This window comes from Oryx dammah, unplaced genomic scaffold (assembly GCF_014754425.2).
Source record: "Oryx dammah isolate SB20612 unplaced genomic scaffold, SCBI_Odam_1.1 HiC_scaffold_23, whole genome shotgun sequence".
Taxonomy (NCBI): Eukaryota; Metazoa; Chordata; class Mammalia; order Artiodactyla; family Bovidae; genus Oryx; species Oryx dammah.
This window is the reverse complement of record NW_024070207.1, coordinates 9,392,171-9,419,464: the sequence shown is the minus strand read 5'-3', so window position 1 is coordinate 9,419,464 and position 27,294 is coordinate 9,392,171. Positions and strand designations below refer to the sequence as shown.

Here is a 27,294-nt window from a genome sequence, read left to right as displayed (position 1 = left end):
GGCGCTCCAGTGGCAGTTATACGTGCCGACTGTGACGGAATGACGCCGGGGGAGGGACCCTGCGTCCGTCCGGCCCCAGCGTCGGCTCAGGCGCTTCCGGCTCACGGGCCGTAGGGAAGTGTGTTCCGCGCTGGGCTCGAGCGCTGTCCAGAAGTCTTCGGCGCACCGGAAGCCGCCAGAAAAGAGCGATGGCGGGTTTGACTGTGAGAGACCCTGCGGTGGACCGTTCTCTACGTTCAGTGTTCGGTGAGAGGAATTCTGTGGAACCAAGCATCGGGGAGGGACAGAAAAAGACTGGGAGCGGCGGGGGATCCCCTCCCTGCGCCTCAGGAATCGCCATGGGAGCCATAGGTCGGGCTTACAGTTCGACCTGCCCATCCTGTGGGGCCCCCAGCCTGATAGACTCGTGATAAAAGTGATGCATCCCTTCCCCCAAGGTCTCTCAGCAAAAACTACAGTGTTGTAAAAAACTACCGTTTAGCTTCTATGCGTTTCTCTTTTCATGAGCTTCAATTATTAGCCAGAAGCGAGGGATCATGGCAACTGTCCTGTGGTACTTCTCACCCTCTAACTAGAATACAGGTTGTGTGCTGAGGGTATTAGAGCCTGTGTTCACTTCCCGCCCTCTCATAAGGGCTTTCATCCTCTGCTTTTTACCGGTTACATTTTAGTTCGTGTTTAGTAGTAGTGGCTACCTGGCGTCTTAAGGTGGATTGTAAATGAAAGAATGAATGAATGAACGAACAATTAAAACCACGTTGAAGAAATTTTAAAGAGGGTCGAGTCTATTCTGAGTAATCTTCAGCCAAAATAAGTTTTTTTTTTTTTTTTAAGTACCCGTGGTGATTTTAAAGCGTCTTTTGGAAGAAACGTGAGGAAATAGTTCCCAATATTTTTTGTTATAGTTGTTTTACAACAGAATAATTTTTAAACATCCTCTAGTACACTCATGGTCATTCTCCTTTGAGTGCATGTATATGTGAAAATAAAGACATATGCGCCAGCTTTAAAAATTATAATATTGACATTTTTAGTAGTTAATGATAAAACTTAAACAACTTCAGATAAATACCAATGTCTAAGTATTTATTCTCACCATAGTTAAGGGAAATCTAACATTTGTCATTCTAGTCTGAGAACTGATACTTAGAGTGCCTTCTTCTTTTGTGTCCAGTCTCAGTGGTTTATTTCTCTTGTAATTGAAGTCAGCAGCCAGAATTAAAATCTTATCTAAGGGACTACCAGGGAACTGAGGTTGAAGGATCATTGTATTTGAACCAGTTGTTATATTGTCAGTGATATATTCAGATATTTTGTCACTAAAGATCTAGGTTAGAAAAATCAGAATTTTGTTATGTTATCTATTTTCTTCCTTAGTGGGGAACATTCCTTATGAGGCTACTGAAGAGCAGTTAAAGGACATCTTTTCTGAGGTTGGACCTGTTGTTAGTTTCAGGTGAGATCCTCTTTTACTACTTGGTGGAAGTTTCTTAAGAATCACCACAGACTTGGCCCTTAGTAATAATGGCAAGGTTTTTACTGTTGAGTTTTCACATGCATTTTTCTTCTTTGTTAGTCTGTAACAGCTTTATTGAGATTCAGCTTTATTGAGATTCACATACCATAGGACTCACATTCATTTTTACTAAGATGCATTGTTTTCAATTAAAAAGATTGTAAACAATGTTTCACTGGGACAGAGCAATGGGGTTATTTGTCTTACCTAGACCAAATTACAAGGCAGTGATAGTGGGAGGGGCTTCCCAGGTAGCCCAGTGCTAAAGAATCCTCCTGCCAATGCAGGAGACTTGGGTTCAATCCCTGGGTTGGGAAGATCCCTTGGAGGAGAGAATAGCAACTCACTCCAGTATTCTTGTCTGGAAAATCCCATGGACAGAGGAGCCTGGTGGGTTACAGTTCATGGGGTTAGCAACTAAAACAACAGTAATGGTAGTAGGAACCCTATGTGTTTGTAACATTTGCACCTGATGCTTGCTTCTGCTCTCCAGGTTGGTTTATGATAGGGAGACAGGAAAGCCAAAAGGTTATGGCTTCTGTGAATACCAAGACCAGGAGACAGCACTTAGTGCCATGAGAAACCTAAATGGGCGTGAATTTAGCGGGAGAGCACTTCGAGTGGACAATGCTGCCAGCGAAAAGAACAAAGAAGAGCTGAAGAGTGAGTATACATCCAAGCTGTATATAACATGAGTTAGTGAAGATGTAACAATGAAGATTTCTCACTTAATGATATGTTTTAGTATCTGTTGAAATGGTTATCAACCTTTTTACTTGACCTACCTAAAGTGCCTGCATTAGGGAAGTGTATGTGTATCTTTGAGAAATAAGGTAAAATTGGCTTAAGCCCTTCCATTTCCAAGGAGTTAATTTCCAGTTGAAGATGAATTTCAGGCTTACCAAGCCATAAGTCATGTTAACTGTCATTAGTGTTTGCCACTCCTGTAATTATGTTGCCAGATCTGTAACTGGTGGGGATACCAAGGCATTCTTATGGCTTTTGCAAAAGGCAAAAGATCCAAAAATTCCATTTTGAAATTAGAATTTTTTCTATTTGAACCTTTTGCTTCTGAAACGACTTGTGAAAGGAAATGGATATGCCTAGTCCCTAATTTAGGTTAACACTGTTCACCTGTATGCTGTTGGTCTCAACTTTCATCAGAGAACAGAAAATACACTCTGTGACTTTACTTCACAGAAATAAAATATTTGCAAATCACTTATTTCTAGGCTCCAGAAAATTTAAAGTTATCAACAAGTTTTTACAGCAGCCTTGGAAAGTAGATACATGAAATGATTTAGCTCTTTATTTTACCTCCTTAACATTTGTACCTTCTTCCCAATCAGGCCTTGGAACTGGTGCCCCTGTCATTGAGTCACCTTATGGAGAGACCATCAGTCCTGAGGATGCCCCTGAGTCCATTAGCAAAGCAGTTGCCAGCCTTCCACCAGAGCAGATGTTTGAGCTGATGAAACAGATGAAGGTGGGAGGAGGGATTAGGTTATGATTAAATCATATTTTGTCATATCAACTCTTCAAGGAGTCATTGATAAGTTAATGGAAATGATATCCTGAGCTCAAATAGTAGATTTGCCTGTTGACCAACATTTCTTACACCTTCAATATTCCACATGTACACAGTGTATTATATATTTCATACAAAGAGTTTTCTATTTTTTGTGCACAGACACACCTACACAATCTGGCTGGGTTTTTGTGGCCCATAGATATCATATGTAGATATTAAAATGTGGCTTTTTCCCTAAATGGTGATATTATGGTATTTGAAATACCTTCTCCTATTCTGGCCTGCCATGCCCAAGATTTTCTGTGCTATGTAAAAATTGATAATTGCTTCTTTTTAAAAAAGTAATTAATTATCTATGGCTGTGCTGGGTCTTCATTGCTGCATGGGCTTGTTCTAGTTTCAACAGGCGGGGCTATTCTAGTTGCAGTGTGCCAGCTTCTGATGTTGCAGAGCATGGGCCTTAGAGCATGTGGGCTCAGGAGTTGTGGCACATAGGCTTAGTTGCCCTACGGCATGTAGAATCTTCCTGGACCAGGGATGGAACCAATGTTTCCTGCATTGGCAGGTGGATTCTTAACCAGGAGACCCCCAGGAAAGTCCCAGTAATAGCTTTAAAAGCTTCTTGTATATTACATTTCTCAGATGAGAATAGCTCTAAATCACTGTCAATTTCTAAGTAATAAGTATTGAACCTAATGATGAATCTGTTTATCTTCACAGCTCTGTGTCCAGAATAGTCCTCAAGAAGCACGGAACATGCTGCTTCAGAACCCTCAACTGGCTTATGCTTTGCTACAAGCACAGGTAGTCATGAGAATTGTGGATCCAGAAATTGCCTTGGTAAGTGCTTCTGGTTCTTTTATGGAAATGCTAAGGTAAACCATGAGTAGGAAAGAAACAGATAGCATATAGATTTGTCTTCTCACTTTTTAGAAAATTCTGCATCGCCAGACAAATATCCCTACGCTGATTGCAGGCAACCCTCAGACAGTCCACAGTGCCGGACCTGGCTCAGGATCCAGTGTGTCAATGAACCAGCAGAATCCTCAGACACCTCAGGCCCAGACTTTGGTAAGATTTTATCCCTTAACATTTTTAAAAATTTGCCTTGAAAATGTCAATTTCATTTTAGAAAGGTATATTGAAAGAAGAATGTTCAACAGCCAGAGATGATAATTTAAATTTCCAGGCATAAAAACAGTTAACAAGGTTGCATAGTACATGACATCTGAATGAAGACATATTTGGTGCCAAGTTTGTAAAACAAAGATCCTTGCTTTATGTCCTTTTTTATAAGCTAATTTTGTGTGTATGCAGGCATGGCACTGTGGTTGGTACTTTGTTCTTCCATAGATATTATCTCATTTAATACTTAGAGCATTGTATGATGTTGGCACTCTTATCTCCATTCTTACCGATGAAAAAAGTGAAGCTAATTTTCTAAGTGTGACACAAAACCTTGAAGCCATGAAAATCAATATATTTGAAAACTGAAAAATCCTGTATGGAGAAAAAGAAATAAACACCAAAGACAAACAAAAAATTGGAAAAAAGTATTTGCCACACACACGATGCACTGCAGGCTGACTAGTTAAGTTAGTCCTGTTCTAGAATGTTTATCACCACTTTATAATAGTGAAAATTGGAAACATCCTAAATGTATAACAATGGAAGAATGGAGAAAAGTGTGTTTATTTAATGAAATACTCTATAACAGTTCAATAAAATGCATTGTGTCACCATGAATAACTTTCAGAATGTAGTTTCATGTAGCAGTTAAGGTGAACTAGGATACATGTTATCAACACAGATAACTCAAAAATGTAATGCCATACAGAAGTGAAAATAAGTAAATGTGGAAGTATTTCCAAAATATGGAATGTATGTGTCTGTATATCCCAAAAGCATGTTGAGTGAGTTGCAAAGAATATGTTCAATATGTAATTGTTTACATAAAATTTCAAAACATCCATCAGAATTGTTCCGTGGTTGTCTTAAGAGGGAGATACAGGATACAACTGGCGAAGACCTATGGGAGATTTCAATTGTATATGTATATGTGTATATATATGTATACACATATATGTGTATATATATGTATATGTGTGTGTATATATATAATATGTTTCCTTGGGCTGGATGAAGCAGAAGCTAGAATTAAGATTGCAGGGAGAAATATCAATAACCTCAGATATGCAGATGACACCACCCTTAAGGCAGAAAGCAAAGAGGAACTAAAGAACCTCTTGATGAAAGTGAAAGAGGAGAGTGAAAAAGCTGGCTTAAAACTCATTGTTCAAAAAACTAAGATCATGGCATCCAGGTCCCATCACTTCACGGCAAATAGATGGAGGAAGAAATGGAAACAGTGACAGATTTTATTTTCTTGGGCTGCACAATCACTGCAGATGGTGACTGCAGCCATGAAATTAAAAGACGCTTGCGTCTTGGAAGGAAAGCTGTGACAAACCTAGACAGCATTTTGAAAAGCAGAGATGTTAGTTTCCTAACAAAGGTCCTTCTAGTCAAAGCTATGGTTTTTCCAGTAGTCATGTATGGGTGTGAGAGTTGGACCCTAAAGAAAGCAGAGGGACAAAGAAATAATGCTTTTGAACTGTGGTGTTGGAGAAGACTCTTGAGAGTCCCTTGGACAGCAAGGACATCAAACCAGTCAATCCTAAAGGAAATCACTCCTGAATGTCCATTGGAAGGACTGATACTAAAGCTCCAATACTTTAGCCACCTGATGTGAAGAGCTGACTCATTAGAAAAGACCCTGATGCTGGGAAAGATTGAAGGCAGGAGAAGGGGATGACAGAGGATGAGAGGGTTGGATGGTATCACCGACTCAATGGACATGAGTTTGAGCACACTCTGGGAAATAATGAAGGACAGGGGAGCCTGGTGTGCTGTAGTCCATGGGGTCACAAAAAGTTGGACACAACTGAGCCACTGAACAACAAAGTGGCCTCACTGCACAGACAAGGCTTGTGTATCTCTACTTTTAGAATATGGTCTCTCTCAGTCATGTTCTGTGTAACCAGGTTCATTGTATGTATTGCAACTTCTATTCAAAGTGTTGTAAATCTAATGTTGCATTAGACATGCGGTAAGAAAAGCGTATTTGGTAGAATATTTGGTGCTGTCCATTTGAAGACTTTGCATGTTGAGTCTCCACAGAGGCATATACATACTCTGGTTTTTCTCTTGGTCAGAGTGGAATGCATGTCAATGGTGCGCCGCCTCTGATGCAAGCTTCCCTGCAGGCTGGAGTTGCAGCACCAGGGCAGATACCAGCCACTGTAACAGGACCTGGCCCTGGTTCCTTAGCTCCTGGAGGTATGTTTTCATTTAGAGTCTTTGCCATTTTGGTGTTTTGCTAGTGTTTTGTTACGGATAAGGCAATGGCACCCCACTCCAGTACTCTTGCCTGGAAAATCCCATGGACGGAGGAGCCTGGTAGGCTGCAGTCCATGGAGTCTCTAAGAGTTGGACACGACTGAGCAACTTCACTTTCACTTTTCACTTTCATGCATTGGAGAAGGAAATGGCAACCCACTCCAGTGTTCTTGCCTGGAGAATCCCAGGGATGGGGGAGCCTGGTGGGCTGCTGTCTCTGGGGTCACACACAGTCGGACATGACTGAAGCGACTTAGCAGCAGTGTTTTGTTATAGCAAATGGCATAGTATATAGCAAAATTATGATGTGGCAACGAGATCTTGATACTAATGTATAGCTAGGCAGTATATATCCTAGGTGGAACAAATAGTTGATTTATTGTATACAAATTTACATGTCTGATTATGAGAGCAAGGCAAAGAATGACAAAATTCCTAGTTAATGAGGGGGAAAATAGAATGAATGGAAACTAGACCAAATCAACAAATACAGAGAAAAGGAAATGACATTGTGAAGTTATAATAATAAACACAGAGTTAAGGTGGAAGGAATAAAGTCTCATGTAGTCATTCTGCTAAATGTGAATGGACTCAGTTCTCCCACTAAAAGCCAGAGACTGTTAGGTTAGGTTAAAAAGTACATGGGATGGGTGGGGGCAAGAAAGAAAAACAAAATGCCTGGTCTTGTTACCATTATGTTTAACAAACATAACACTGTAATTTCATGAACTATAGTGAGACAACAACAAGAGGAAAAAAGATTTTTAAAAACAAATATGTTCACTAAAATTGTGTATGTAGGAATTAATATTACACTTACAGCTTTTCATCATTCAGCAACCATAACTAAAAATGTTATGGGTGGAATAGTGATTCCTCATATGAAACACCTGTGTGAACATATGACATGTATTTAAAGTTTTTTATGCAACAAACTTGCTTGTTATTTTATCTAATCTGGGTTAGTTTAACTGCAACACAACTAATAGGTGATAATTTGGATTTAAATTTTTCTGCTTTATAAAGAAACCAGTCTAAAGATCTAAGTTGACAGGGAATGGGAGAAGGGATTTTTTTTTCATTTTAATTGGAGACTAATTACTTTACAGTATTGTAGTGTTTTTTGCCATAAACTGACATGAATCAGCCACAGGCACACATGTGTTCCCCATCCAGAACCCCCCTCCCACCTCCCTCCCCATCCCATCCCCCAGGGTCATCCCAGTGCACCAGCCCTGAGCACCCGGTCTCATGCATCAAACCTGAACCGGCAATCCGCTTCACATATGATAATATACATGTTTCAATGCTACCCTCTCAAATCATCCCACCCTCATCACCCTCTCCCACAGAGTCCAAAAGACTGTTTTTTACATCTCTGTTTCTTTTGCTGTCTCACATATAGGGTCATCGTTACCATCTTTCTAAATTCCATATATATGCATTAGTATACTGTATTGGTATTTTTCTTTCTGACCTCCTTCTCTCTATAATAGGCTCCAGTTTCATCCACCTCATTAGGACTGATTGAAATGCATTCTTTTTAATGGCTGAGTAATATTCCATTGTGTATATGTACCACAGCCTTCTTATCCATTCATTTGCTGATGGACATCTAGGTTGCTTCCATTCCTAGCTATTGTAAACAGTGCTGTGATGAACATTGGGGTACATGTGTCTCTTTCAATTCTGCTTTTCTCTGTGTGTCTGTCCAGCAGTGGGATTGCTGGGTCGTATGGCAGTTCTATTTCCAGTTTTTTTAGGAATCTCCATACTGTTCTCCATAGTGGCTATACTAGTTTGCATTCCCACCAACAGTGGAAGAGGGTTCCCTTTTCTCCATACCCTCTCCATCATTTATTGTTTGTAGATTTTGGATAGAAGCCATTCTGATTCTGACTGGCATGAGATGGTACCTCACTGTGGTTTTGATTTGCAGTTCTCTGGTAATGAGTAATGTTGAGCATCTTTCCATGTGTTTGTTAGCCATCGGTCTGTCTTCTTTGGAGAAATATCTGTTTAGTTCTTTGGCCCATTTTTTGATTGGGTCATTTATTTTTCTGGAATTGAGCTTCAGGAGCTGCTTGTATAATTTTGAGATTAAATTCTTTGTCAGTTGCTTCACTTGCTATTATTTTCTCTCATTCTGAAGGCTGTCTTTTCACCTTGCTTATAGTTTCCTCCATTGTGCAAAAGCTTTTAAGTTTAATTAGGTCCCATTTGTTTTATTTTTGCTTTTATTTCCATTACTCTGGGAGGTGGGTCATAGAGGATCCTGCTGTGTTTTCTGTCAGAGAGTGTTTTGCCTATTTTTTCCGTGTTTTATAAATTTTCTTGTGTTATAGGTTCCTAGCTCATCTTAAAATATCACAGGTTGTATGTAACGTGGTCCTAGTACACATGGCAAGTGGGCAACTTGTGACATGCAACTCATTACTGAGTTGAGAAACACCTAAGCTGGTTTATGCCCTGTTCAGGGAACCTAGTGCACATCATGCATTTGTATGTCACAGCAGTGTCAAGCTTCTATAAAAATGTCTGCTCTCCATTTCTGTACTTAACATTGTCATGAACTGTTAACATACAGTGTATAAATATTGTCATCTGTAGACAAAACATAAGTAAGAATGTTGAGATATAAAATAATGGAACCAGTAAGCTTGATTTAATATATAGAGAGAACCTTACTATTTTGACTAGAAAATATACTCACGTCATTAAAAAGTGACTGCTGCTGCTGCTAAGTCGCTCCAGTCGTGTCCTACTCTGTGCGACCCCACAGACACCAGCCTACCAGGCCCCCCTGTCCCTGGGATTCTCTAGGCAAGAACACTGGAATGGGAAAAAAATAAAAACAAGTTTTAATATGTAGAGATTTTACATGCTGCATTCTTTGCTTATAAACCAATAAAGATAGGAATAAATAATTTAAAAAACCTTTTAAAGTTAAGGAGCATAGTCTTGGTAATCCTTGAATTAAAGAGGAAATAAAAAGAAATTTATAAATTATCAAAAATACAACAAAAAGTAATACACGCCATTAAAAAGTGTGTGGGGAAATAGTGAAAGCAGTATTTAAAGGAAAGTGAATATCCTTAGCACTTTATTAAAGAATAAAGGAACTTTGCTAGTTCTAGAGTATTAGACAGAGAAGGCAGTGGCAACCCACTCCAGTACTGTTGCCTGGAAACTCCCATGGACGGAGGAGCCAGGAAATGGCAACCCACTCCAGTGTTCTTGCCTGGAGAATCCCAGGGACGGGGGAGCCTGGTGGGCTGCCGTCTATGGGGTTGCACAGAATCAGACACAACTGAAGGGACTTAGCAGCAGCAGCAGAGTATTAGAAACTTAAAATAAGTGTAAAAGGAATTTAATTGAATTTTCAAGTTTTTTTTAATGAGTTTGTAGCATTTATAGTTCTAAAGTTATTAAAACTTCACTACAAGTTTTGGGATACCCTGTACGAAGCTCTTTGGCAGTTGCTGAGAAGGAGAAACAAACTAGTAAAAAATAAGCAAAGAAAATGAGTAGGCACTTCATAGAAGAGCAAATCCAGATGGCAACAAAAACATTTGTTTCTTTTCAGGGGATTGCAAATTAAATAAAAAGATTTCACTATACTTGAGCCTAGCAGACAAGCAAAAGTTTTCAGAGATGACACTTGGTGGAGGGAGTGATACTATACATTGCTAGTGGAAATGTGAAGTTTTTCATCTTTTTAATAGTCTCACATTAAAAATTCATGTATACTTTATTTAACCTACCAGTTCCACTTCTGGGAAGCTAACCCATATAAACAAAGGTGCCGTTACGTGATAGTGTAATGAGAAATTAGGCCCATGGTGCCTTCTGCTACTGCTTACCTCAGATCCTAAATCTTTGTATTGTTTTGGTGAGTGGTCTGAATAAATCATGGCATGTTATAGCTAAAAGAGAACTTTGAAATCATTTAGACCTCAGATGTTAATGTGCATTAGCTTCACCTGAAGGGCTTATTAAAACACAGATTACTGGTCTCCACACCCAGACTTTCTAATTCAGCAGGTCTGAGGTAGGGCTCTGAGCTTTGCAGTTCTGACACATTCTTGGTGATGCTGATGCTGCTCATCTGGGGACCACGTTCTGAGAAGATACTCATTCCCTGTACAGATGAGCAAGCCTGGAGGCTATGTTAATTTTATCAAATCAGTTGTCTAAAATGACAATTACTTAGTAACATTGTTAGAGCTAACACAGATTCAGGTTCTCAATTCATGGCTCTTTGGTGCCTGACATGTTAAATGGGATAAGAGAATGTGACATGTACTTGGGTATTTTAGATAACTGCTACAGAACTGCAAATAGTTCAGCCTGTCTTTTCTCCCCTTTCACAGCAAATATTACTGTTTTGAGGAAAAGAAAATTACTGCTGTGTGGGAAGGACCAGACAAGTACTTATGGTATATGTTTAGTCTTTGTATAGCAATCATACCCCTGCTGGTTAGAGCAGACCTGTCATTCTCAACACTGTTAGACACAGTGACTCCTTTTTGTAACAGATATCTTACAGTGATGCTTTACTATCCTAAAATGAAAAGTACAGATGACATAACATACTTAACATGGTTTCCAAGAAAATTCGGTATAGTTACCCTAACTATAATATAAGGGGGAAGTAAAAGGAAATTAACTTATAATAAAAAATATTATAAATATGTAAGTATTTAAACAAAAGTATACTAGAAAACAAAAAATAACAGATGCTTGCACCTATACTATAAAAGACAGATCCAGGTATGTTTTGCAATTCAGATACCACAAGGACCATTGACATTGATGATGTGATTTTCTAAATGGTGAAAATGAAAACTCTTGGTCAAGTTATTTACAAGAGACAGTACCCATAATACTCAGTAATTGCATTTTTGGAAAATTCAGTGTGTGTATGTGTTGGTGTAAAAACAGGGCAAAGAAGCTCTTTGCTTACAAATAAAACAGACAAGTTTTAAGTTCAGACGGTTGTAAAAAGATTTTCATTTATGTGAATATTCAGCAAGACGTGAAAGTTTTGCAAGATAGAGTAATGCTCAGTTTGATAGAACTGTCTCACACTTTGCAGGACATCTATTAATAGTATACCTGTTGGCTTCTCATAAAATGCCCGCTGTGCCCCCACAAATCTTTGTCACCACTGAAACAGTATATTCACAGATTTATAATACAAAGTACCCTGGGAACAGTACTACCTCTTGTGGGAGGAAGTATGTGCCATTATGCTGTATTATAGAACCCCCTGCCAAGGTTTTGGTAATGAGTGAGATTAAGAATCTTAATCTTAACTTGCTTAATCTTACTTAATCTCACATAACTCATTTTTCTGTCACTGAAGCTTAAGTATACTAACAAACTTCCCATCTTCTGTATAAATCCATTATTTAGTGGTAGTTAATGATCCTCCTTTGTAGGTTTCTGCTTGTGGGGCAGAAAGAAGAAATTTGTTAACTCAGCCGCTGTCCAAAATTTTCCCCTACTGTCTTTATGTTTACTTTCCTGCCGTTTATCTTCTAGGAGGAATGCAGGCCCAGGTTGGAATGCCAGGAAGTGGACCAGTGTCCATGGAGCGGGGACAAGGTAAATTAATACTAATATCCAATTAATGTGTAATAGACATGGAAATGTTCTATATCTGCACTGATATGGCAGCCAGAAACCACACGTGGCTATTCAAATATGAAATTAATTAAATTGAATTAAATGGAAATTAGGTAAAATCTAAAACTCAGTTCCTCATGCACACTAGCTGCATTCTAAGTGCTCAGGAGCTGCATATGGCTAGGATACCATACTGGATATTGCAGATATAGAACATTCCCATCATTGCAGAAAATTATGTTGGACAGCACTGTCAAGTGATTTAGAGCCCAACTCTACAAGAATTAATGATGAAGCAAATGAACCCTTTATTTCTATTTAACTTGTATCACATTTTCCTGGTAGTTTAATGCTTCTACTCACATGTTCTCTCTGCCTCTATGGAGATCTGAGTAAGGAATTTTAGTAACGAGCATGTAACATATGGCTAGATATGTGGAAGACTAAAATTAAACCCCAGAGAAAACTGGGGGGGGTGGGGGCTGGGAATCAAAGGTCTGTGATGCCTGCTCGGTAAGTGTGTTATACTGTGGTAGTAACACTGGATTCCACCACAGCAACAGCCACTCCAACATCACCATGTTATTTCTATTACTGAAGTTTGAAGAAAAAGAATGCAGTGATTTGTTTGAAACCAACATTGGGAAGCGAGGGAAAAAAAAAAAAAACAGAGGGAACTAACAATAAAACTGAGTGCATCCTCTAGGCCACGCACTTTGGTTTTCATAAACAACCTTGGGAGTTGGGGGTGGTGACGGGGCTGGCAGCACTTCAGTTTTCAGATGAAGAGCCGGAAGCTCAGAGTTCTAAGTTACTTTCTCAAGGGGACAAGGTAAGTAAATACTGGTATCTGAATAATGTAGACTGGGCTTGGTGCACTCCTCTTCTCTTCCAGCTAATAAGTTGCAGAACTAAGATTCCAAAGTCTCTGACTCTAAAATCTCTCCTCTTTCTGTCAGTCCACACTGCTTCTATTAACTTCCAAAAATGCTTTTTAATGTATTCTGTTCTAATTCATGGGCTTCCCTGGTGGCTCAGATGGTAAAGAGTCTGCCTACAATGCGAGAGAGTGAGCGAGCTGGGTTCGATTCCTGGGTCAGAAAGATCCCCTGGAGGAGGAAATGACAACCCACTCAAGTATTCTTGCCTGGGAAATCCCATGGACTGAGTAGCCTGGTGGGCTGCAGTCCATGGGGTTGCAAAGAGTTGGACACAACTGAGTGACTAAGCACATATTCTTGTTCATTGTGTCCTTGTGATTAGAAAGAACTGCTTTGGATAAGTATAGGGAAGCTTAAATTACTTAATAGCATGTGGTCTATAAGTAAAATCCATTTTTGAATTAGTTTTTAATTTTTTTTTTAGCTATGCCCCATGGTTTGGGGGATCTTAATTCCCCAACCAGGGATTGAACCCAGGCCACCTCAGTAAAAGCACTGAGTCCTAACTACTGGACTGCCAGGGAATTCCCCCAAACCCTTTTTTTTTTTAAAGCAGAATACTAAGATAAAAGTCTATGCACTGTACTCCTTGTCTGTGGTTTATAAGTGACAACGCATAATCTTGTCAAGCTGTTGACAGTGGAACAGGCTTTCATCCAAACACCTCATCTGAGCAGCCCATGCTTTTGTGGTGTTGTGCCCTACCCAGCTCGGCCACTATCAGTACTATGTGTCACAAAGTATTTCTGCTTTGAATACTTAGAAAGAAGGAATTAGAGTTTCAGTCATACCTTTGCCTCTCCCCCAGCCATGAATAAATCAAACTTTGTTTAATACATACTTCCATAAGACATCTTCCCTCTTGATGTAGTTATCTTCACCTTTCTGGTCAAAAGTTAACAAAGGGAAGTGAGTTTTGAAGGTATATCAAGGATGTATTCATGAAGAGATAAAATGAGACTTTCCTCCTAGTTTTCCTTTAGTACCCAGCAGAAGAAGCAAGAATCTTCCATTTGTACCCAGTTTGTCATTCTTTTCCTGCAATCCATACTTCTTTTGAACATTTGTAAAGGTGGAAAGAGACAGTGAGATGTTTAAGAAGAGACTTCTTGCCCTCTGCTGCCTTAGTTTAACATTGGTGCCCTTGTCATCTTATTAGTCTTTAATGATGTCGTGGTGTTTGTTTATCGAAAACTTACAGTGGCTGAGTACTTCTTGAGAAGTGATATTCTCTTTCTTTATCTAAAGTTCATTCACTGTATTTCCCCATTTGATAGCAGAAATTTTTGTGCCTTAAAGTATGATAGAAGTAATACTGTCCCACTTTTGTTATGGGCTTTTCCAGAATAAATCTTGCCTTCCAGATTCACTGCGATTTCTTCCATTTTTTGCTTATGAAAATATGTTTGCCTTCTTTGCCTAACTAGAGAGAGATTCAGTAGCATCTGTTTTATATTTTGTTCCTTTTTTTCATAGTATCATAAGATTTAAGGGGAATCCTAGTGGCAGAGGTGAAAATTACAAGTGGCTGGTTATTCCTGCCCAGATAAAATCAGTGGCCTACAAGTTTTACCTTAGGAAGCAATCTCATCAAAGCAGGACAGTTTCAGATCATATAGTTTAGGAAGATTTTGTAGCCCAAGGCAAGCTAATGACCTCTTCAACTTTTTAACTGATACTATGAATAAATCTCCAGTGTCTGTATGCTTCTGCATGTGTGTGTGCAAGCTATTTTAAGTGTCTGCTCTTTCTCCTTTTGAACTTGCTGCTCACTTAGGAACTGTACAGCACTCGCCCGTGGGACCCACCGGGCCTGCATCAATTGAGCGAGTTCAAGGTACCCATTGTATCTGCGGGTTTCCTTTTGCTTGTGATGTTCAGGGTGGGACATTGAGAGGGTAAGGACTGCTCGGCAGTCATCCTCACGTTCGGAACCCAAAAGGGTAGCATTTGGGGTTTGTTTGTTTGTTTCCTCTTGGGGCCACAGGCCTAAGATTGATGTCTTCACACAGGGCAGAGAACATGGAGGATATGGGCATCTGTCTGAGGCTGTACTCCCTCCCTACTGGTGTCAGGAGGCTTGGATGGAATAGCAGTCTGTAAGGAGACAGCCAGTTCTCACAGAGCCATGGCAGTGTTCACATATGCCCAGACCCTAACTTTTGTGGCTCTGGTCCTTGAACTAAGATTGATTCTAAGCAAAACCACGGGCCCAAGTTTCTTCTTCAGATTGCAGTGCTAGGCCTTGGCAGGTTGCTCCCCAGTTTGCTCTTTATATAATTCCATCCATACCTCTGACCTGGCACAGATTCTGCCTATACCCTGCTTCTGTTCTTGAACTGCAAGAGGACTCTGCTGTGGTGAGCTTTCATCCACTCTACAGTGTCTGAACTACGTTGTCAGTGGTAGAGTCATTCCTTGTTGCCATATGTGTCCTTCACAGCAGTAACTCCCCGTTTGTTTCCCTGTCAGTGCCAATGCAAGACCCCAGAGCAGCTATGCAGCGTGGGCCCTTGCCTGCCAACGTCCCAACGCCTCGAGGTCTATTGGGAGATGCTCCAAATGACCCACGTGGAGGCACTTTACTTTCTGTAACTGGAGAGGTAGAACCTAGGTAAGCCCTGACACAGAAGAAAAAGATTGGAGGAATTAGAGTTTTCCCTTGCTTTGAGAACAAAGTCTTCTTATACCATTTGTGCCTGTTTGCTTATTTCAAAAGAGAAATAAATATTCACGACCACTGTCCAGAACGAAGCACTTGCTGGGCAGAATTTATAGTTGAAGTATGTCATTTTGAACTAACCATTGCTACTTCATCCTGAGGAATTAGAAATTCTAGCAGACATATCAGACTGGGAAAAAGCTACTAATAATAGCAATAATAATAATAATGGATATTAATGGAGTTTATGACTCTGAATCTGCTTTGAATACTTGAATACTTTATTGAGATTATTTCATTAAATCTACACAACAACCCTGTTACTGATACTAACCCTGAGGTTGATACTAATATCAGTCCCATGTTACAGATGAAGAAACCAAGGCATCAAGAAGTTAAGCAAATGTGCTGAAGATCAACACAACTAATACGTGATAAAGCCCAGATTTGAACCTATACAGTAACCCATGTTCTTAAGCACCATATTGTGTATTCATTATATATAATGAATATCCATTAATTCCTTCTTAATATGAGTTCCCTGACCAAATAAGAAATTCTGAAATACATGGGTTTACATCTCTATAGTTTGTCTTTGATCTTTTTTGTGTTATTCTCTTAGAATTTGCAGACTGATGTTTGTATCAGTTCTTTATCTAATTTTTACTTACTGATCTGGTTGACACTTCATGTTGTTTTGTTCTCTTTTAAAATATAACATTTTTTTCTCCATCTCTAGAGGTTACCTGGGACCACCTCATCAGGGTCCGCCCATGCACCATGTCCCTGGCCATGACAGCCGTGGCCCACCCCCACATGAGATGAGGGGAGGGCCGTTAACTGAGCCCAGACCTCTAATGGCAGAGCCAAGAGGACCCATGATAGATCAGAGGGGTCCACCCTTGGATGGCAGAGGTGAGGGGAAACCATGTCACAAAGCTGACTGGTAGTTGTGGACTCATGATGAATGCTCTGTCTTAGGCTCCAATCTGGGATACAGAATGCTGGGGCAGTAGAGTTGGCAAACATTTTTCAAGTTTATCTGCAAATTTGAGAAATTGAGAAGGAAAAAGCAATCTCATGTAGCTGGGGGACATGTGACTGGAGAAAATAGATTTCTGTCTTTCTTTGATTATTGGTTCCTCTTGCAGTAAATGTGGGTAGCTACCGAATAGTTTTCTTTCAACTTTTTTTTTATAGGTGGGAGAGATCCACGAGGCATAGATGCACGAGCCATGGAGGCTAGAGGATTAGATGCTAGAGGATTAGAAGCCCGTGCAATGGAGGCCCGTGCAATGGAGGCCCGTGCAATGGAGGCCCGCGCTATGGAGGCTCGTGCAATGGAAGTCAGAGGAATGGAGGCCAGAAGCATGGATACAAGGGGCCCAGTGCCAGGCCCAAGAGGCCCTATACCTAGTGGAATCCAAGGTCCCAGTCCAATTAACATGGGGGCCGTTGGACCCCAGGGGTCCAGACAGGTATGTGTAGTACTCTCACTTCATGTGAAGTCTTGATCTATTCAGGAATTGGTTATTGAGGCTGATTATTACTGCTTTCTGGTTTCTGAGCTTGTTGGGGAAGATTAGGATCTCCCTTCCTTTTGTTTCTCTGTTCCTTAGGTTGTGGGGGTTTTCTGACTGCCAGGAGTATAGTCCATAAGTGTAACCTTGTCCCACAATTTCAAATTCCATTCAGAACAGAGCCCCTGATTTTAAGAGACAGCGTGTACATCAGTAGAATCTAGGCATGGATAATTTGAAAAGCCTCCCCCAAATGATTCTAATGTATAGCCCTAAGAACTACTGCATTCAAGCATATGAAGAGCTATTCGTGGTCATTTAGCTAATCTTAGGTTTGCAGAAATCTGTTTTAATTTACTTTCATCACATAGCCTAAAGTGAACAGTGGAGTATGAATGGCAGTTTACTAATGCTCACCTTAAAAGCTGTGCAACTGAATTTTCTCTTCTTTCTCTTTATTTGGCTTTCTCCAGCTATGTGTTATGATGGGCTATGATTATCTATATGTTGTCATCTCCATCCTTTTTACCATTCAGGTAGTATGTATGTATCTTCTCCGTGCGTTTGTTTGCTTATTTTGTTTTGTTTTTTTTTCCTGCTAATACTTTTGTTTGCCTCTAGCTCTTCCACCTTCATATTTCTTCAGTGTGACTTCCTCCTTCCTATATGTATTTGTGTTTCTCTCCCATATGTTTCTGTGCCTTATTCCCTCTCATGCATGCATGTGTATGTGTGTATGAGAGAGAATTGTATTGGAATGGAACATGTCAGACATCCAGTTCTCTCATTTTATAGGTTTGGAAACTGAGACCCAAGAATTCAGGTGACTTATCCAAATTCACAAAACTAAGAAGTGGTAGAGCAAGGAACAGAACCTATGTTGTTTCCTACTATACTGCTATGTCTCTGTTGCCTGCACATTGTATGTTGTGTATATGTGTATTTGTCCCTCCTCTTTAATATGAAATGTGAATATGTTGTTTTCTGGTATGTGTAGGAAAAAACTTGGTTACTGTTTTTCTAGTTGTACTTTTTTAAAAAATGTGTTTTGGGGCTTGATTTTTATTGTGCCCTCTATGGTCAGTAAGCCTCATAATTAAAATGGGTTTTTAATGCTTTCATTCAGTCGTTCAACAAATATTTGTTGAGCACTTACTGTATATCAGACAGAGCTATAGGTAGTGGGGATAGAGCAGAGTGAGCAAAATAAAGTCCTGCCCCTGTAGAGCTTACATTCTAGTAGAGAGATAAATAACAAATACCTGCATGATGTCCTTATATAATTCTGTTGAGAAGCCTTTTGAGAAGGATGTCAAAAATAATGGTTGGAAGACTGTTTGTCAATAATTCCTTGGTCCTTTATCTTCTAGTACTCGGACTTGTTACTCTGCAATGTTAAATTTGTCATAGTTTTCATTAGTAGATTTTGTAAAGCCAATTAGATTTGAGGTAGAGAAAAAATTTTCTCTTCAAACTTTTAAAAATTGTTCAATGTGTTTTCTTATACACAAATAAAATACATTCACTCGTGTATAAAAGATAGACAGTAAGAACCTCCCTTCCTCTCTCTACCTGTCTCCCTGTGACCCCCATTTCTTGTAGATAACCATACTTTATTATAATGTATCTTTCTAGCAAATCAGAATACATACTATTTTTATAAATATGAATATACATGTATTCTTATTTTTTCCTCCTTTCACTTTTTTGCACCTTGTTTTTTAACCTAATAGTATATCCTTAATTCATAATTTTAAATCAAATTTTGAAATTAACTTCCATCCACCTAATTGGAAACTTGTTGATAAATGCTTTTTATTACTAGGGTAATTATATAACTTATTGTCTATACAGAGACACATTTGAGGGTGCTGTCAGTAATTATTGTGAGGTAAAAGCATAAACTGGGACTGTCTTAGTAAACCTAGATTCATGCTTACCTGTATTATTACTTGTCTGCCTAGAACAGGTTCTTCTAGAAACTTTAAATGGCCATTATTAAATGGTTATACATTACAGTACCTCAAATTAGTATTGACTGAAGCCTCAAAAATGTTATTCTCATAGATATTTCAGGTCCATTACAGATCATGGAGGTTCAGACTGGTCCCTGGATCCAGTATTGATAAAGAACTGAAAGTGATAGTATGTTAGCAATCTGTACCAAGCTGTTTTAATGCTTCATGTCTCTAGTGTCTTTGGGAACTGAGTTAATGCATGCAAATGAATATTCCAGATAATAGAATTATTCAACCAAGTTTTTAAACTATTTTAATGAAAAATCATTTATAAAATATACTATGCTTTCTTCTTTTCTTAAACAGGATGCAAAAATGATTTTGATCTTTTTGATTACTCAAGGTCATCATTAAATATACCCACTCATTATTATGTATGCTATAATAGAAATCATAGTTATTTCCTGCTTTGCTTTTTGGTGTCCTTCACTGTCAGACTGACACCTGGTTCTTGACAATGCTATTATGATATCTGCTCCTGATGGTTTATCCACATTTCTTTTATGCTCTGCTGCTTTTCATCTGCTGGGGAAGCAGGTAACATGTATATTAACAATTTGTGTTTAATAAGAGCAGAGATCAAATTGCCAACATCCATTGGATTATAGAAAAAGCAAGGGGATTAAAAAAAAAAACATGTACTTTTGCTACATTGACTATGCCAAAGCCTTTGACTCGTGGATCACAACAAACTGGAAAATTCATAGAGGTGGGAATACCAGACCACCTTACCTGTCCCCTGAGAAACCTGTATGCAGGACAAAAAACAATAGTTGGAACCGGACATGGAACAACAGACTCGTTCCAAATTGGGAAAGAAGTACGTCAAAGCCATTTATTGTCACCCTGCTTATTTACTTATATGCAGGATTCAGTTCAGTCACTCAGTTGTGTCCGACTCTTTGCGACCCCATGAATCGCAGCACGCCAGGCCTCCTTGTCCATCACCAACTCCCGGAGCTCACTCTAACTCATGTCCATTGAGTCAATGATGCCATCCAGCTGTTTCATCCTCTGTCATCCCCTTCTCCTCCTGTCCCCAATCCCTCCCAGCATCAGAGTCTTTTCCAATGAGTCAAACTCTTCACATGAGGTGGCCAAAGTACTGGAGATTCAGCTTTAGCATCAGTCCTTCCAGTGAACACCCAGGACTGATCTCCTTTAGGATGGACTGGTTAGATCTCCTTGCAGGCCAAGGGACTCTCAAGAGTCTTCTCAAACACCACAGTTCAAAAGCATCAATTCTTTGGCACTCAGCTTTCTTCACAGTCCAACTTGCCCATCCATACATGACCACTGGAAAAACCATAGCCTTGACTAGACGGACCTTTGTTGGCAAAGTAATATCTCTGCTTTTCAATATGCTATCTAGGTGGGTCATAACTTTCCTTCCAAGGAGTAAGCATCTTTTAATTTCATGGCTGCAGTCACTATCTGCAGTGATTTTGGAGACAAAACAATAAAGTCTGACACTGTTTCCGCTGTTTCCCCATCTATCTCCCATGAAGTGATGGGACCAGATGCCATGATCTTCTTTTTCTGAATGTTGAGCTTTTAGCCAGCTTTTTCACTTTCCTCTTTCACCTTCATCAAGAGGCTCTTTAGTTTTTCTTCACTTTCTGCCATAAGGGTGGTGTCATCTGCATATCTGAGTTTATTGATATTTCTCCCAGCAATCTTGATTCCAGCTTGTGCTTCTTCCAGCCCAGCGTTTCTCATGATGTACACTGCATAGAAGTTAAATAAGCAGGGTGACAATATACAACCTTGATGTACTCCTTTTCCTATTTGGAACCAGTCTGTTCTTCCATGTCCAGTTCTAACTTGCTTCCTGACCTGCATACAGATTTCTCAAGAGGCAGGTCAGGTGGTCTAATATTCCCATCTCTTTCAGAATTTTCCACAGTTTATTGTGATCCACACAGGCAAAGGCTTTGGCATAGTCAATAAAGCAGAAATAGATGTTTTTCTGGAACTCTCTTGCTTTTTTGATGATCCAGCAGATGTTGGCAATTTGATCTCTGGTTCCTCTGCCTTTTCTAAAACCAGCTTGAACATCCAGAAGTTCACGGTTCATGTATTGCTGAAGCCTGGCTTGGAGAATTTTGAGCATTGCTTTACTAGCGTGTGAGATGACTGCAATTGTGCAATAGTTTGAGCATTCTTTGTCATTGCCCTTCTTTGGGATTGGAATGAAAACTGACCTTTTCCAGTCCTGTGGACACTGCTGAGTTTTCCAAATTTGCTGACATATTGAGTGCAGCACTTTCACAGCATCATCTTCCAGGATTTGAAATAGCTCCACTGGAATGCCATCACCTCCACTAGCTTTGTTTGAAGTGATGCTTTCTAAGGCCCACTTGACTTCCCATTCCAGGATGTCTGGCTCTAGATTAGTGATCACACCATCATGACTATCCAGGTCGTGAAGGTCTTTTTTGTACAGTTCTTCTGTGTGTTCTTGCCACCTCTTCTTAATATCTTCTGCTTCTGTTAGGTCCATACCATTTCTGTCCTTTATCGAGCCCATCTTTGCATGAAATGTTCCCTTGGTATCTCTAATTTTCTTGACGAGATCTCTGGTCTTTCCCATTCTGTTCTTTTCCTCTATTTCTTTGCATTGATCACTGAGGAAGGCTTTCTTATCTCTCCTTGCTATTCTTTGGAACTCACATCCATTGCCTTCTCCATTCAGATGCTTATATCTTTCCTTTTCTCCTTTGCTTTTCACTTCTCTTCTTTTCACAGCTATTTGTAAGGCCTCCTCAGACAACCATTTATACAGGTTACATTATGTGAAATGCCAGGCTTGATGAAGCACAAGCTGGAATCAAGATTATCAGGAGAAATATCAGTAACCTCAGATATGCGGCTGATACCACTCTAATGGCAGAAAGTGAAAAGGAACTAAAGAGCCTCTTGATGAGGTTGAAAGAGGAGAGTGAAAAAGCTGGCTTAAAACTCAACATTAAGAAAACTAAGATCATGGCATCCACTGCCATCACTTCATGGCAAATAGATGGGGAAACAGTGGAAACAGTGTCAGACTTTATTTTCTTGTCTCCAAAATCACTGCAGATGGTGACTGCAGCCATGAAATTAAAAGACGCTTGCTTCTTGGAAGAAAAGCTATGACAGACCTAGACAGCATATTAAAAAGCAGAGACATCACTTTGCCAGCAAAGGTCCGTATAGTCAAATCTATGGTTTTTTCTAGTAGTCATGTATGGACGTGAGAGTTGGGCCATAAAAAAGGCTGGGCACTGAAAAATTGATGCTTTCGAGTTGTGCTCAAGAAGACTGTTGAGCGTCCTTTGGACAGCAGAGATCAAACCAGTTAGTCCTCAAGGAAATCAACCCTGAATATTCATTGGAAGGACTTATGCTGAAGCTGAAGTTCCAATTCTTTGGCCACCTGATTGCAAACAGCCAATTCATTGGAAAAAAACCCTGATGACAGGAAAAATTGAGGACAAGAGGAGAAGGGGCAGCAGAGGATGAGATGGTTAGGTAGAATCACTGACTCAATAGACATGACTTTGAGCAAACTCCAGGAGATAGTGAAGGACAGTGAAGCCTGGCATGCTGCAGGTCATGTGGGTTCACAGAGTTACAAAGAGACGACTTAGCAGCTGATCAACAACCACCACCTAAGCTCTCGGTGAATGCTTTGAGTGTGAACATAATTCCAGCATAGGGACCTTTTAACAAGTATTCTGGGTGCTCTGAGGCCTTTTCCTTGGGTTCTGTTTGTTTTCCAAAAGATTGAACCCATTGAAGATCTTAAATACCAGTAAGAATGATATAACTGCACTTGGTTAACTCAGGTCAGTCATGTTTCTTGGTCTGTATTTAGCAGAAAGCATCTGCTGTGTATTCTCTGAGGGAAGTTATAAAAAAACAAATGTTGGGCTAATAATAGTCGTTTCCCCAGAGACCTTCCCGTCTCCTTTCTGCCTCTGCCATTATCATCGTTTCTGCCTTACTTATGGGATAGGGCCCTTTGGGACAACCGTGTTTGATTGAATTAGAGGTAGGCAGTATCCCTGTGAATGTAACTCCCCAGTGGGCCAGCATATGTTATTCTACAATATGTCAGCTTTCGTTTCTGTTTCTACTGAGCGATGGTTTCTCAGATGCTGTCAGTTTTCCCTGTGCTTATGTGGCTGAATTTTGCTTGATTTAATAGTATCCAGTTGTGCTTTGTGGAGAAGTAAATGGCAACCCACTCCAGTATTCTTGCCTAGAGAATCCTGTGGACCAAGGAGCCTGGTGGGCTGCCATCTGTGGGATCGCACAGAGTTGGACACGACTGAAGTGACTTAGCATGCATGCATGCATTGGAGAAGGAAATGGCAACCCACTCCAGTATTCTTGCCTGGAGAATCCCAGGGACAGAGCAGCCTGGTGGGCTGCTGTCTATGGGGTCACACAGAGTCAGATACGACTGAAGCGACTTAGCAGCAGCAGAAGCAGTTATGCTTTGTGGTATTTGTTGATGATGCTGGTGCTGTCATAAGCAAATGTATCAACTTACTAGTTGATCTCTGGCTAAACCCTGCCTTCTGCGGTTGCTAACAGTAGGAACTGATCTTGAGAGTCATTTATTTGCCTTTTTTACTCGTCTCCACAATCTGATCCTGTTTTTTCACGTTGCTAATATTACTGGATTCTGGTAACCTAAATGAGAAGTACTGAAAATCTCTCCTTGTCTCTGTGCACATAGGTCCCAGTCATGCAGGGAGCAGGCATGCAGGGAGCAAGCATTCAGGGTGGAGGCCAGCCTGGTGGCTTTAGTCCTGGCCAGAACCAAGTCACTCCACAGGACCATGAGAAGGTAAGTAATGTTGTCCAGCTGCCTCCATTTGTACAAATCTTTTGGAGTCTTCTTTTCATAGTCACCATGTGGAGGTCCTGGGTCTTCAGAGTCCCTTTGGAAATGATGCTTATACTCTTAGAATTCTTTATCATCTTGTTACCTGAAAATCTGTGGGCCCGGTCCTAAAATTCTTAAATGGCTATACGTCAGTGGTAGCTTGTCTTAACTTTTCAGACTCATCTGCCAATAGATACTTTGTGTGCAGGCCTGATTGACCTGGAAATCCAAATCCCTTTCTTCCTCCCTTTTATACCTTATCCCTAAAGATGATAGCAGATTCCCCACAAGCATATCTTTCTGTTTCTATATTTGACCATTGTGGAGAGCTCAAAACTTGTGAAAAGGAGCAACTTTCAAAGCTCCTTTCAAAGGATTCAATTCTTTCAAAGGATTAAAAACTGTAGATTTCCCAGGGGTTACCAATATCATCTTAATCTGTAAGAATTTGGAGTTCATGAACGTGTCTGCTTTGAATCTTCTAATCTTAGGCATTGTACCTGTGCTTTTCATTTTGCCTCTTCTCACCAGCTGGTTTTGTTTTTTTCTTTGGTTTGGTTTGATTTTTAAAAAAATTTTTTTGGTTTTCTGTATGTGAACTACCCTTCCGTCTTGGACAGAAGCCGGTGGTAGTTTTTTAGCCACCATCGTTAAAACTCATTATGTTTTTTTTCCTCTGTGCAGGCTGCTTTGATTATGCAGGTTCTTCAACTAACTGCAGACCAGATCGCCATGCTGCCTCCCGAGCAGAGGCAGAGTATCCTGATCTTAAAGGAACAAATACAGAAATCTACTGGAGCTCCTTAAAGGTGAGCAGACTTACTGTGCCTGAGTCAGACAAGCTTCTTGTGCATTTGGGGTATGTACTTTTCAAGCTTAACCAACAAGAGTCTCTTGATCTCAAGACTACCTGAAGCCTGTACCCCTCTTGACTAGACCCTTCACTCTTCAGTAACTCAGTCCCTGTCATGGTAGGGGAAGGTGATAGGCATTTGTTCAGTTGTTGAATTGATTGTAATCTCATTTAACCTTTTTTTCCCTAAAATTGGCAACAGTGACATGTGATCAAATTATGATTAACCAAATCAATCAAAATCAAATAAAAATTAACCAAAATCAAATCAAAATTAACCAAGTCAAATCAAAATATGATTAACCAAATTAATCGAGTACAGAAATGTAGATAATTCAGGGTAAAAGCTCTGGTTTCTCAGTCTCATTCCAAAGACATAACTGCTAACTATAGTTTGGTATGTATTCTTCCAGAATCAGTTGTTATTTTATTCTCAACTCTCCCATCAAAATGAAAATACAAACCATTTCAATAAAATATGTAAACATTTTAGTTTCAAGTATTTATTTTACATTGAATATTTTGAGGTTAAACTGTTACAGCACATAATTTAAGGTAGTGAATGTCCACCATCACCATCAGTCCCTATACATTTTGGAGGTTGCTGTACACTACTGCCCTTAGTTTCCTTGCTCTTCAGTCAGCTAGAAAGGAATATAATCATGTGACCTAACCTGATTACATGTACAGGGTTTTTAAAAAAATTTTTCCCCAACATCTTGTATTTCATAAACAATTTTGCTTTTTAAAAACAGTTTAAAATTTACATTGTCCCAATATCAATTGGAATTTCACATTTTGAATTTCTGCTTTTTATTCCCTCTTTGTAATAATTTCTGTCCATATATCATTTAACAGTGGTCTCATTTACACTAACTAGCAGTCTTTACTAAATATATTGTATTTTAATCCATATTTATAATATAGTTAAAACTTTTATACTGTAAATATGCATTATATCTGTATCTAGACATTAAATTGACTGAACTTTAATGGGAAGCTGTCATAGATGGATGGCACCAGACTTACAGTGCAACTAGATTTTTAGTCCAGATACCCAAGGCATTCTATTTTCTTTAGTGAAAGTGTAGACTGCCTATTATAGTTAGAGGAATAGATTTTAAACAACTAGTCCTCTCTTACTTTTTCTAATCTATTTATGCCGGAAAAGGTATCCCCTAGAATGTGAGAAAATTATGTATTGGGATAGTAGAGGTAAAAAGTGTTTCTGAAATTTCTCTCCTTGTGTATTCTTGCTTATAAGGTACTTCATTTCAAAGCCTTGCACATAAACCACAGAGCAGGGTTTTTTGTTTGTTTTATCTTTTATTTTGAAATAATTAGAAATTCACAGGAAGTTGGGAAAATAGTACAGAGAGCCTCATGCACCTTTCCTTTAGCTTCCCACAATGATCAAATTTTGGGAATCTATTGTACACAATACCTTTTTGGTTTATAGTGCAAAAGGAAGAAATATACATTGGTACATTACTCTTAACTAGACTACAGACCTCATTCACCTTTTAACTCTTTTAAAACCTCCACTAATATGTACGTGTAGAGCATGTAGTTCTTTGCAATTTTCCACTGGAAAGGTTTTAATGTGTATTTGCTGGTATTGGTGCATACTGGAGCCAAGAGGTTGGCTCTCCCTCCATCCTATACCTTACTGGTTGTGATCCAGCTCTGCTATCACTGACAGGCTTATGTACTATTACCATTAGGTGAGTGGTTCTCAGCCAGAGGTGGTTGTGCCCCCTATATGATACTGGGAAATGTCTGGAGTTGGTTATCACAGCTTTAGCAGATATGGTGTGCTACTGGCTTTCAGTGGGTAGGGACCAGAGATACTGCTAAACCTCCTGTAATGCTCAGGACACCCCCTGATAACAAAGAGTTACCTGGCCGCAGATGTCAGTAGTGCTGAGGTTGAGAAACTCCACTGTAAGAGATGATTATTTTGGGGAAGCAGGAGGCAGACACCTTAGGAATCTGTTCCTGGTGATTTGTTCTTATGCATAGCCTCCTTCCCCTACCTTTAAATTCTTTTCTTGCTGATGTTTGGGGAAGAGAACTTTGTCTCCACTTGTAATGGCTTTCTCCCAACTTTTCCTTACAGGTTTTCAAAAATACCTGGCAACAGATATGGAAATTAATTCCATAACTTTGTTGAAATGTTGCAAAAAGATGACTTCTGCATCCTAACCCTTGAATGACTCAAATTGGTGCCAGGTGGAGGACTCCTATCACCTTCTCTCAGAACAAAATCAGATCATTCTGTTGTCTTAGTTTGTATATTTTCTGTGACTTGAAATAAACTTTGAACACAATTTTAGTATACTGCAAA

General features: G+C 39.6%; 1 protein-coding gene across 3 annotated transcripts; it reads left to right on the top strand.

Annotated features, from left to right (window-relative positions):
- Positions 1-77: 77 nt before the first annotated feature.
- On the top strand, positions 78-27,294 carry CSTF2 (cleavage stimulation factor subunit 2). 3 transcript variants are annotated; one of them, XM_040264960.1, is made up of 15 exons: positions 78-246; positions 1,378-1,456; positions 2,010-2,179; positions 2,866-3,002; positions 3,768-3,887; positions 3,981-4,118; positions 6,263-6,386; positions 11,994-12,056; positions 14,796-14,855; positions 15,491-15,632; positions 16,420-16,595; positions 16,881-17,158; positions 23,945-24,055; positions 24,779-24,903; positions 27,067-27,282. In XM_040264960.1, exons 1-14 carry the CDS (start codon positions 189-191, stop codon positions 24,899-24,901), a joined length of 1,779 nt encoding a protein of 592 aa, XP_040120894.1. In that variant the 5' UTR covers positions 78-188; the 3' UTR covers positions 24,902-24,903; positions 27,067-27,282. The 3 variants fall into 3 exon arrangements, with proteins under 3 accessions (XP_040120894.1, XP_040120895.1, XP_040120896.1); XM_040264961.1 differs by lacking the exon at positions 14,796-14,855 and having other exon boundaries at positions 95-246; positions 27,067-27,294; XM_040264962.1 differs by lacking the exons at positions 14,796-14,855; positions 15,491-15,632; positions 16,420-16,595 and having other exon boundaries at positions 99-246; positions 27,067-27,277.

What these genes read in the sequence shown, in the direction of transcription:
- CSTF2 (XM_040264960.1), top strand. Translation starts at nt 189, where the DNA reads ATGGCGGGTTTGACTGTGAGAGACCCTGCGGTGGACCGTTCTCTACGT. An exon ending in TTCTCTACGTTCAGTGTTCG is followed by an intron (nt 247 to 1,377) that starts GTGAGAGGAATT and finishes TTTCTTCCTTAG; the next exon opens with TGGGGAACATTCCTTATGAG. An exon ending in GACCCCAGGGGTCCAGACAG is followed by an intron (nt 17,159 to 23,944) that starts GTATGTGTAGTA and finishes CTGTGCACATAG; the next exon opens with GTCCCAGTCATGCAGGGAGC.